Genomic DNA, 11,227 nt, shown 5'->3' on the forward strand with positions numbered 1-11,227 from the left:
CAAAAATGATAATTTAGGAAATAAGATGATGATGTGAGGAGCTTAGGCTCTCTATGTCCATTTGGTATTTAAATTCGGCAGTATAAAGTATTGGTCTTGGGCTGAGATGCACACTAAATGATATTTTATGCATCACATATCATACTCAAACACAATGTTGTAAATACAAAAATTGTCTCTTGAAAGCACAAATGCAATTTAGTATTATCTTATCAGTAAATTATTTTTAGAACATGGCTTTTGTGAAATAGCATCACCATTATCATCTTTGCGAAAGAAGGGGATGACTGTAATCTAACACCAATGAAGTTTAACCTTCATTAATGAAGTTTAACCTTCATCCACCTGTGACAGTACATTTTGAACAAGATGAAGCTTCCGAAACATCAATTTCATGTTCCGTTTGTCAAAAATAATTTTTCTCAATCAATGTGTTTGTAGTTTCATCAGTTACGTTTTTGTTCTACAATGGAGAGTGGGAGTGGTTTAGAGAGTTGGAGAAGATAAATAATCTTGTGATATACATGTTAAAAGTGATTTGGAGTGTATTTAGTATTTTTTTTAAAATTTTAAACCTTATAAGGTTGAAAGTGTCATTGCATGATAGAGTATATAAATCATTTAATATTAAATTTTAATGTGGGGTATATTCAACATTATGTGGTTTTCCCTTTAGTGATTTTCATAATTTCATACATCAAGTTTTTTTATCTTACTTTTATGTTTAAAGTGAGACTTGTGAAACTTTCGTACTTTTGTTAGCCTTCCTATCAAACCCTCTCGTAAATCGTGACATAGCGTCTTAGAGCCCACGTTGAAGCTAAAAAAATTAAAAATTAAAGAAATAATAATAAAATAAGGTTATTTTATCAACAGCCCCATCCCCCGGATTTGGTTCCCATCCGGATCCTCACATCCTATCCATTCATGTACGTTGTGCAGATAAGATGTGAGGATCCATAGGATCCTTTTTGCCCATCCCCCTACTTCAAACCAAGCAGCCCCATCCCCCACCTCGAACCACACTTGTCTTATCCCCCATCCCCCCATGCTAGCAAGAGCAGATCGCTGCCACCCGCTTCACCGCTTTCAGTCTCTTCAACATTGACGCCCTTCACAGCTCCGACAACGACAGCAATGAAAGTGACCTCGACTTCAACCGTCGGTATAAATTACACTTTTCAACAGTCCAAGTTAATATTTAGGAGAGAAGATCCTCACTAGATCCTCTTGGTGAGGATTCTAGGGATCTTTCAATCACATTCATTCATCGTACATTGTGCGGCCAGTTTTTGTCAGGTACTGTTTATATTCAATTTTTAATAAAAAAATTTACAATGATTTCTGACCACATGATGTATGATGAATGGATGTGATTGGAGAATTCAGCAAGGATCCTCCTAGAACATTTAGGACATCTAAGTCTATATAGATGGGTTTGTTTTTATTATAATTGATAATTTTTATAAAAAATTGGGGCATTTATAAAATGAGAAGGTACGTCTTAGTCATATACGATAAAATCTCCTCTTAGAAATCCTTAATATCTAGGATTCACTCATCACAAATAAGAGTGACCAAGGGCAGAGCCAAGGTAGGGGCAATGGGATTCCTTGACCCCAATAACCTTATGCAGAACTGGTACTTGAAATAGAGGACTGAAGAAGATCAAATGGCGAAAAAATGGCGCAAGCACAACCACCTAGGGAAAAAACCCAAGAGGTCCCAGAAATGGAGGTGAAAGAAAACCCAAGAAGTCCATCGTTCAAATTCAATGCACAGGCACCTGAATTTGTGCCAAGATCACATGCCCAGATGCCAATTTCTGGTTATTTCTACCCCCGCTTTCACTTTCTTGGTGACACTGCTTCCCCTGATTGGTTTTACATTGAGGACCAAGAATTGCATCCTTACTTGATCCCCAATAATCCCAATATCGATCCGCTTTCCAATCGGTCCAAGAACGCAATCCTGGATGATCTTCAGCAGAAGATCATCAAGCAGGTGATGTGTCTTTGATTGTTAATTCTTTTTATTCCTTTTGTTTTGTTGATCAAGGAAATATCGTTTGTCGACTGTGAATCTAGACTATTGACCAGGTTGATTTTTGTGTGGATGTGTAATGGGTTCAATATGCCAAAAGAATGTTACCTATGTGTTCAATTTGCGTAATTATGTACGTAGATCTGTATATTTTTTTAAGGAATTCGATAAAATATATGTCTGGATTTTTGGGTTAAGTTGGGCAAACTAGGATCATCCTTTTGGTTATAGGATTTTCGTTGTGGATCTTATCCAGTTTAATATAAGAAGCCATTGAAAGCGTTCGTCCAATGTTGTCGATGTACCATAACGAAATTTGTATCGAAATGTCTTAAATAGTTGGAGATCCTCTAGAAATTATAAGCCATCATTTCACTCTTTCAAATTTGCAATGCATGAGATGTTAAATTCTTCTAACATTTAGGACTAGACCATAGTCATTAAACAATTAGGACTGGACCATGATAGTACCTAGTCATTTTTTCGCCCTTTGATCTTCCCTTTCGCCACTCTTTTCTTTGTTTTAGGGGGCTTCATTTGTATCCAATGCTCATTCTTTTGTTTCGGCTTCACAGAAATAATACCGAAAAGAAGTGTGATTTATTACTCAAAGAAGGCGACATTCTTGGTTTGGCCAAAAGGATACTACCTGCTGTAAATCTTTCCCTATCAAAGACGAGAGCGCTTTTCTCAGGAGAGCCATCCATGACTCTCAAGGTAATGACAAACAAAACATCAAGGCAGTGTTTGAATTTGGAATTGCTTGCTTTGTGTGATTAGTAATGGAAGTTCAACTTTTGACCCCATTGTCTTAAATTCCTGGCTCCGCCACTGGATAAATGTGTTCATTTTTATTGGTGACACATAATTTAGTTTGCAAATTTTGTCTATAAATTAAGTCTCCCTAGCAATACCTTACTTTTAAATGTTTAATTTTATTATTTTACCATTTTTATTTAGCCTTAAATTCAAATTTAACATATTTAGCCCATGTTTGATCAGATTAATAAGTCCAATCTAATCCAAAACAAAACAATGCTAGTGATATTAAGCTCATTTAACTAGTTTATCCCATTTTTTTATTTTCCCATTTTTCCTTGATTATATTAGCCCACCCCTTTGAGTGAACATAATATGAAGATTCATCACCTTATGTTTTTTCTTGTTTGGCATCATACCGTTACATGTACGAACATTGTTTAACCTCTGAAAATTTCGTTGCGCAAGAGTGACATTTTTTCACATAAGTACAGTCGAAACGTAGCTCAACTAAATATTTGATAATGCAAACTGCAATGTTAGTTTTCACGTTCAAACGAATAACATGCATCTCAACATCATGACTGGTAAGTTTCCATCATTAATGTATTATTGTGATTTCACATTACGTGTTTTAAGTGTCTAACAAACCAAGCAAAAAAGTCTGAATAATATCCCTATATTATCAAAGCTCAATGAGCATTTTTTGCTTTTTAGCTCACAACTCTCCAAAATTCAAGTCCAAGACGTTAAGGGTGCGTTTGTTGCACCGAACTATCTCGGACTCGACTAGCTTCAGGGACTAAGCTAGACTGGCTTAGACTACACTAAGCTAGATTGACTTAGTGAAGCGTTTGGTGCAGTGTCGAACTAAAAAGTAGGATAATACCAAACTTGTCACATCCCGACCTAGGTCCCCACCACATCCGAGCTCGACTCCATCATAGCACGATATTATCCGCTTTGGGCCCCAATCACACCCTCACAGTTTTGTTTTTGGGAACTCACACGAGAACCTTCCAGTGGGTCACCCATCATGAAATTGCTCTCGTGCGAACTCGTTTAACTTCGGAGTTCCGATGGAATTCGAAGCCAGTGAGCTCCCAAAAGCCTCGTGCTAGGTAGAGATGAGAATATACATATAAGGCTTACAGGATCCACTCTCATGGGCAATGTGAGATGTTACAATCTACCCCCCTTAGGGACCCGACGTCTTCGTCGACACACATCCGGCTAAGGATTGGCTCTGATACCAAATTGTCATATCCTGGCCCGGGCCCCCACCACATCCCAGGCTTGACTCCGCCATAGCACGATATTGTCCGCTTTGGGCCCCGACCACTTTCTCACGGTTTTGTTTTTGGGAACTCACAAGAGAACTTCCCAGTGGGTCACCCATTATGGGATTGCTCTCACGCGAACTCCCTTAACTTCGAAGTTCCTATGGAACCCGAAACCAGTGAGCTCCCAAAAAGCCTCGTGCTAGGTACAGATGGGAATATACATATAAGGCTTACATGATCAACTCCCCTGGGCGATGTGGGATGTTACAAAGCTACAATATTATATTTTTTAATTCATATCTAATAATATTATATTAATTAATTCTACCTTTTTTTATTCTAAAAAAAACCTTTTCTCTCTCTGAAAGCCTCTATCAGTCCATCTTTTTCTCCCTTTTATCTCTCTCGTTCTCTCTGTCCCACGCCCTCATTCTCATCCCTCTTTTTTCAGATTAATTGCCAAAAAGAAATTCTGCAAAACGAAGAATCGAGCTTAGTTTTTCAAGTTTTTGTTCGGTGGGTATGGAATCCTGAATGGGCGAGCTTGGTTGGCCTAGGTCCGTTCGATTTTGGGTCTGATCTCGTTGAAGTGGTGGTTTGTGCTTGCAGCGCCTTCGTTAAAGGGGGGATTGGGGACACTTCTGGCTGTTGTTGCGCTTGTAGCAGTGCTCATTCGACAACATTATTTCAAATATCTTATCTTTTGGGGATTTGCGTTTTGACAACGATGCAGGTTTGTCGTCGATCGTCGAACGGCTATGAAGATGATACAAAGCATACTGGAGTCCTGGACAAGCCAGAGATGAAGCAAAGCAAGTGTAGGAGACGGGATTAACATCTCCTTTTTGGGGGGTCTCGCTAAGGCCCATTAGCGAAGCGTTTAATCCCGGCGAGTCCGACTTTGTCTCATTCAACATAATCCCTACTTGCACCAAACACGGTCTAAGTATCCTAGCCAGTCCAGTGAAACTTAGAAAAGCCAATCAAACACACCATAACTATCTTACTAGTTAAATTAAAAAACTGAAGAGCCACTAGCTATGAAAAAGGATCCTTGCCGGATCCTTTTGTTGGGGATCCCATGGATCCTGTGATCGTGATCGTTCATCGTACATAGTACGGTCAATTTTCGTTAGATAAATTTATATTTAATTTAAAATTTAAAGCTTAAAATGATTTCTAAACGCACGATGTACGATGACCGACCACAATCCTTTTCCACCAGTTACATGTAGCTAAGAAGAGAGAATTTCAAAAATATTTAACTTTCAAAAATTTCACTCCCCTCCTATTTGAACGATTACGATTAAGTCATGTCAACATCTTATATTGATTTTATTATAGAGACAAAAAGATAAAAAGCAAAGTATGAGAGGAGGGAAGGAAATGGGAGAGGAATAGGACAGAGAATCCTACTCATTTTCTCATAAGCTGCCAGTTCAGCAAGAAGAAGAGCCTAACAAAGAGGACAAAAGAGTCTTTTTAACAAAGTTTACATTGATCGATTTTCAAATTCAAGACCATCTTGATGCTAAACGGACAAGCTATAATAGCTTTTAGGTATTTGGCTAGCTAAAATAGCAAAATCTTGTGGGGATACTCAACCAATTAGAAAGTTATACAACAATATCCACTCATTGTCTCGCATCACATAGTAATTTCATAAACTTAATTGTTTACTTATTAAATATATACAACATTTTCACTCTAAATTACTCTAAAAAGGAGGGAAAGATTAAAACAGTGGGTTAGAATTGAAAAAAAATTATTTTCAAGTGTTCATAAGTCACTCAAACTACTCGGAGACTGATTTTAGCATTTAATGCCCACGGTACTATTTATTTAAAGTGCTCCTATGTTCATCCCTCGTCATATTTTCCTACCCACGATAAAAATTTGAAATAGGATCCTAATCTTTTCCCGCCCAATGTTATTTTTTGACCCACACTAAAGAGTTGAAACATAAGTGTCCACCTATCTGAATTATTTTCTCACTCACCTTATATGCTTTTGTCATGACACTTTTCACTAATTGGTTAATAGGGCATATGGAATCAACCTCTCCTCCAGCACAATGCTTTTAATCTAAACTACATATTAATAAAATTCTTTGTCAACCAAATTAAATTTTTGCTATTTTTTTTTCAAACCTCATCCATATGTTATCATAGCATCTCTAATTTGAAAAACAATTCTCTCTCTCTCTCTCTCTCTCTTCCATATATTTTTTTCTTTTTAAATTTTAGGGTTTAAAAAAAATCAACAACTTCTCTCTTTTCCACACCAAGAAATGACGTGATGTGTGACACGGGTACAATGATAAGTGAGTAAGGGTTGTTGTATTTCCAATGCAGTGTTAAATGAGCAAGGGCCACTCTAAAAATTTCTTTTTGAACGACTCCACTCAAAGTTGTTTAGAAGCATCTGCTGACATCAACTTTACCCAAACATGCAAAAGAAGAAGTATTTTGACCTTACTAGACAGGTTACGTAAAAAAAAAAAAAATGAAAGTAGAGTTCAAGAAAGTAGAATGCGGTTAGGAACAAGGAACATAAAATATAAGAATCTTAACAGGAAAATCTATGAAATTAATAGAAGTTTTAGTGAAGAGAAGGATAAATATTGACACACCCCGACCGGAGTCGAGGCATGCTAACCGTCACGTGAGGGTGGCGTAGCCAAGTGATCAACAGAAGTGATAATAATAAGAAAATGTGAATAAATAAAAACCAAAACTAAACTTATTTAACTAGAGATAATATATAAGTGTGTGAAAGTGATCAAGTATATGATACACACATATCAAAGCATAGGTAACACGAAAGTGCAGTCGAACTAACTAAACACTAATTATACAAACTGGGAGAGGATCCCTACATTATTTAATGGAACGTCAAAATTGCCGAGTAGTCCTCGTGTCACACTAAAGATAAACAGCTACCTAGAACCTGGAGGGGCACAAAACAGAAGGGTGAGTGGGAAAAAACAAAGCGTTTGAAAACGTATTTATCTTTATGAACATAATAACCCCTCTCCGTAAAACCCTTATAGTTTCCAGAATATACTACTACGTAGGTATGAAATCCAATGCACAAGACCAACGAAAACTGAGATATGCCATGTCATAATATTTCAGCACTAAAAGATGTAAACCAGATGTGCAACTAATATAAAATAGTATGCCAATCAGAGTCACCTTGTGTGACCTGTACGACTGGATCTATAGCTCATCAACCTAGGTTAGCACATGAGTCAGAGTCACCTAGTGTGACCTGTACGACAGGCTGGGTATAAATATGTACACTCAAGTGCTACAATCACGTGAAGGCTGTGCGATAAATCGCAGGTCAACTACGAGTCGGAACCACCTATTGTGGTTTGTACGACAAGCACCAGGCTTGGATCCAAGGTGAGCGTGCGGTGCAGGAGGTGAACAATCACGTGAAGGCTGGCCCTGGCCCCATGAGGGAGCACTAATACCGAGGTGCAGCCATGATGAGCTCTAAATAAATGTATGCATACTAATGCAATACAACTCACTCATTCACATAATACTCACCAAAAGCTTACCTGAGTCTCTTCATCATCACACAATATAATTCACAAGTGTAACAATGCAATATTTAAAATGTAACTTATTTATGACATGGCAAGCAAAGCATAACTCCATATAAAAATGTTTCTAGAAACCGTATATGTGTGTGTGTGTGTATATATAGAAAACAAATGCCCTCACTGATAAGTAGCAGGATCATAACCCCTAGCTTCGCTTGTCCACGCTCTTCCTCGGGGTACGTTTGACTTATATGCGATACAACTATTTTTACATTAATTAATTAGCACATATACGAAATCCAGAAATAACTCCTTATAGTTTGCTCAAATGTAAGGTTTGAATATACGAACATGATCTACTTGATGATATGAACCCACACAAATTTTTAGAAAAAATTTTGGACATCGAACATGCTGTCACACGCCAGCCAAGGCACGTGCACGGCACACTGACGGAAACCCTAACGGCGTTAGGAATATTCTGTCAAAATAGGTGGAACATTCCATTAAATGGTAACGGCGTTACCTAATGCCGTTAGAATATTCTGTTAAAGTTAACAGGAATTTAAAGCTCTTGAGGAGTAGAACACGTTCGTACCTATTAGAAGTCCAAAATCCAATGGAAAACGGTCGGAAAATCCCTCGACAATTCCGGCCAAAACTGGAACTTCTCAAAACTGTGTGATTCGATGTCAACACAACTCCAAACTTGCTCCAAAGTTCTAAGGAAGTTGCGTGGGGACTTCTCCAGGTCCTAAGACTCCGTAAACTAGCACGGAATCGCGACAGAGTAAACTTACTCCTCGTCGGAGCTTTTGGTTTCTCGAGTTACACTCGTTCGTTCAACGGTTAAATGGTATCACTGAGTTCGTGAGGTCAAGGGGAATATGATGATGTAAAGCTCACATTCGATCTGTGAGATTTTGATGGGTTTGGGTGCGGGTGTGTCACAGTGCAAAGGAAGAAGAAAGAAGAAGAATAAAAAAGGAGAGTGTACATGTGTGTGCATGTGTCTGACTGGGTTGAAGAAGAAAATAAATATTTTCTGATTGGGCCACTGGATATAAGGGCCTAAATAATTGGGTAGATAAGTGTTGAGCTTGGATCAACACACAAAAGAAAGATAACTTAATTCTACCCAGTTATGCATTCAGTTGTTCTTAACCTTTTTCGTTACTACTCTGATTCGGCCCTAACTCGCAACAACGTGCTCGTGACATCGAGTACGATTTAATTACGATAGCGAGAAAAATAATTTAAATCTGCACAGGTACATCCACGTCACTTAACCAACGAGGGCATATTCGTCACTTTACACATTCATGGAGAAAATTATATAATAAATTGGGATGGGTCGTCACAAATATTATGTGCCTTCAAGAAGTAGTAGCTACTAAATTTATCAATGAGGTGTGTTGATATTGAGTCCTGTTCTTTTTCGTCAACAAAAATAATTGGCCAAAAAAATGGAGAAAGGCAATTCCATTACAATTTTGTAAGAACGTGGAAAAATGGACCTATATATTTGAATATAATACAAATAGCCAAAAGATGTTGAACCAAGGAGGTTACATTGGGCATTTGTAATACAGTGAAATACACTCACATGATATGACACAAGGTATTGAAACCTGAAATTATACTCTTGTAAACAAGTTCATATGAATGGAGAATTATATACGAAGGGTTGTGAGTCGCGCAAATCATATCTCCATAAGTAAATCCCTCAAGTATACATGGGAGCAAATTGCTCTGTATAAATTCCAAAGGAAAATGTGTCATGAAGTGTAGAAAATCCCTTAAGGATTCAAATTGCTTGAAGTAAGCCCTCGAAGGGTAAAGCATAAAATATGTACTCAATACCAAAGGATGGTATAAATTGCCTTAGTGAGTACTATCATTATGATATTGTTGCAATATACTAAAATCTCTTGCAAGAGTCAATGACATTAAATTAGAACTCCTGAAGAGTTGATGATATTAAATTGAGACTCCTGAAGAGTCAAGAAAGATTATAAAGTGTTGAGAGAAATATTGTCTCAAGCTGTTGATCAAACAATCTACCAACACGAATCTTATCCATGATGTTTATGATATTAAAATAATCATATGGATTGAAGATTATGAGTTAAATACTCAAATAATGTCGACACAAAGAATGATCATTTATCTTCGTGAGGGTAAAGATAAATTGATATTTGGTCCAAAAGTACCATATCTTAGTAAAGTATATGTTTTATAGTATTTAGCACAATACATTGAATGAAATAAAACTTCTCTATTAATATCTCCGAGAAATTACAAATATGTTGATACACATGAGTTAAAACAAACAAACAGGATGAAGCATTCTGATAGGAGCATATTTATGCGACTGAGTTAGCTTGTTCTCATACATTTATGTTGTTATTTCTTAGTTAAGTATGTATTTTAAGCTATTTTCGTGTGTTTGTAGGTCCATAGGCCTTATAAAGCAATAAGATGCATTTTGGTGGATTTTGGAGCAGTTTTGGGCTTGGAATGGATAACATATGCATGGAGCAAGGTGGATGGACGAAATTGAAGACTAAAGAGGCTAAGAATGTGTTAAAGAGAAAGAAGAATTAGTGTAAAAATGACAAAGAGCTCAGCCACAAAGGGATGTCACTCCACCATTCACCTTTCCATCATTGCTGTGCACCACCATTGCACTCCCTTTGGATTCTTATGCTGTGCATCATCATCCATGTTCCCTCCATTGACTCATTTGTTGCATCATTCCACTTCCTTTCCTTTGTCTACAATGTGTACAATATCCTTTCACCTCATTGCACTCATTGATTCACAACTTACTCACCTTTCCACCCATGCCATGCATAATCACCCTTGTCCCCTTCATGCACCAGATTTCTTGCACTCATTTCATGTACCATTACACTCATTACACTTCATTGCCGTGCACCACCCTTGTCCCCTTCATTATTTTTTATTTCATGCATCAATACATTGAATCATTATACTTAATTGATGCACACTCCTTGTTCCCTTCACCCATCAGATTTCATACAACTTTTACCTCCACTACATGCACTCATTGATGCACCATCCACCACCTTTGGAATCCCATGCCGTGCATCATGACATTTGCTGCACCTTTGACTCATTTCTGCACCATTCCACTTCCCTTTCCTTTCTATACCATGTGCACAATCATTCATGTTCCCTAGCTGCAACACCACTCCATTTTACCCCCTATGCTTTGCATCATCACTTCACTTTCACCTTTGAATCATTTCAACACCACTCCTTGCACTCATTGCTGCAACACCACTCTATTTTACCCCCCATGCTTTGCATCATTACTTCATTTTCACCCTTGAATCATTGCACACACCACCAATTCACCTTCCTTGCCATGCACTTCCTCTATAAAAGGAAGTGTGTGTGGCAGCCATAGAGTTAAGCTTTTGCTTGATCATTCAACCCCATTTCAATACAACTTTCATCTAAACACATCCATTCATCTTTACATCCATTCCTCCATATAAACAAACCTTCAAACACTCACCAACACCTTGTGCTGTAGCAAAGGAAGGGAAGGAAAGTG

General features: G+C 37.6%; 1 protein-coding gene across 1 annotated transcript; it reads left to right on the forward strand.

Moving 5' to 3' along the window:
• Positions 1-1,599: 1,599 nt before the first annotated feature.
• LOC126592042 (la-related protein 6C-like) lies at positions 1,600-2,996 on the forward strand. Its single transcript, XM_050257805.1, has 2 exons — positions 1,600-2,004; positions 2,619-2,996. Exons 1-2 carry the CDS (start codon positions 1,684-1,686, stop codon positions 2,622-2,624), a joined length of 327 nt encoding a protein of 108 aa, XP_050113762.1. The 5' UTR covers positions 1,600-1,683; the 3' UTR covers positions 2,625-2,996.
• Positions 2,997-11,227: the final 8,231 nt, after the last annotated feature.

This window comes from Malus sylvestris, chromosome 12, assembly GCF_916048215.2.
Source record: "Malus sylvestris chromosome 12, drMalSylv7.2, whole genome shotgun sequence".
Taxonomy (NCBI): Eukaryota; Viridiplantae; Streptophyta; class Magnoliopsida; order Rosales; family Rosaceae; genus Malus; species Malus sylvestris.

What these genes read in the sequence shown, in the direction of transcription:
- LOC126592042 (XM_050257805.1), top strand. Translation starts at nt 1,684, where the DNA reads ATGGCGCAAGCACAACCACCTAGGGAAAAAACCCAAGAGGTCCCAGAA.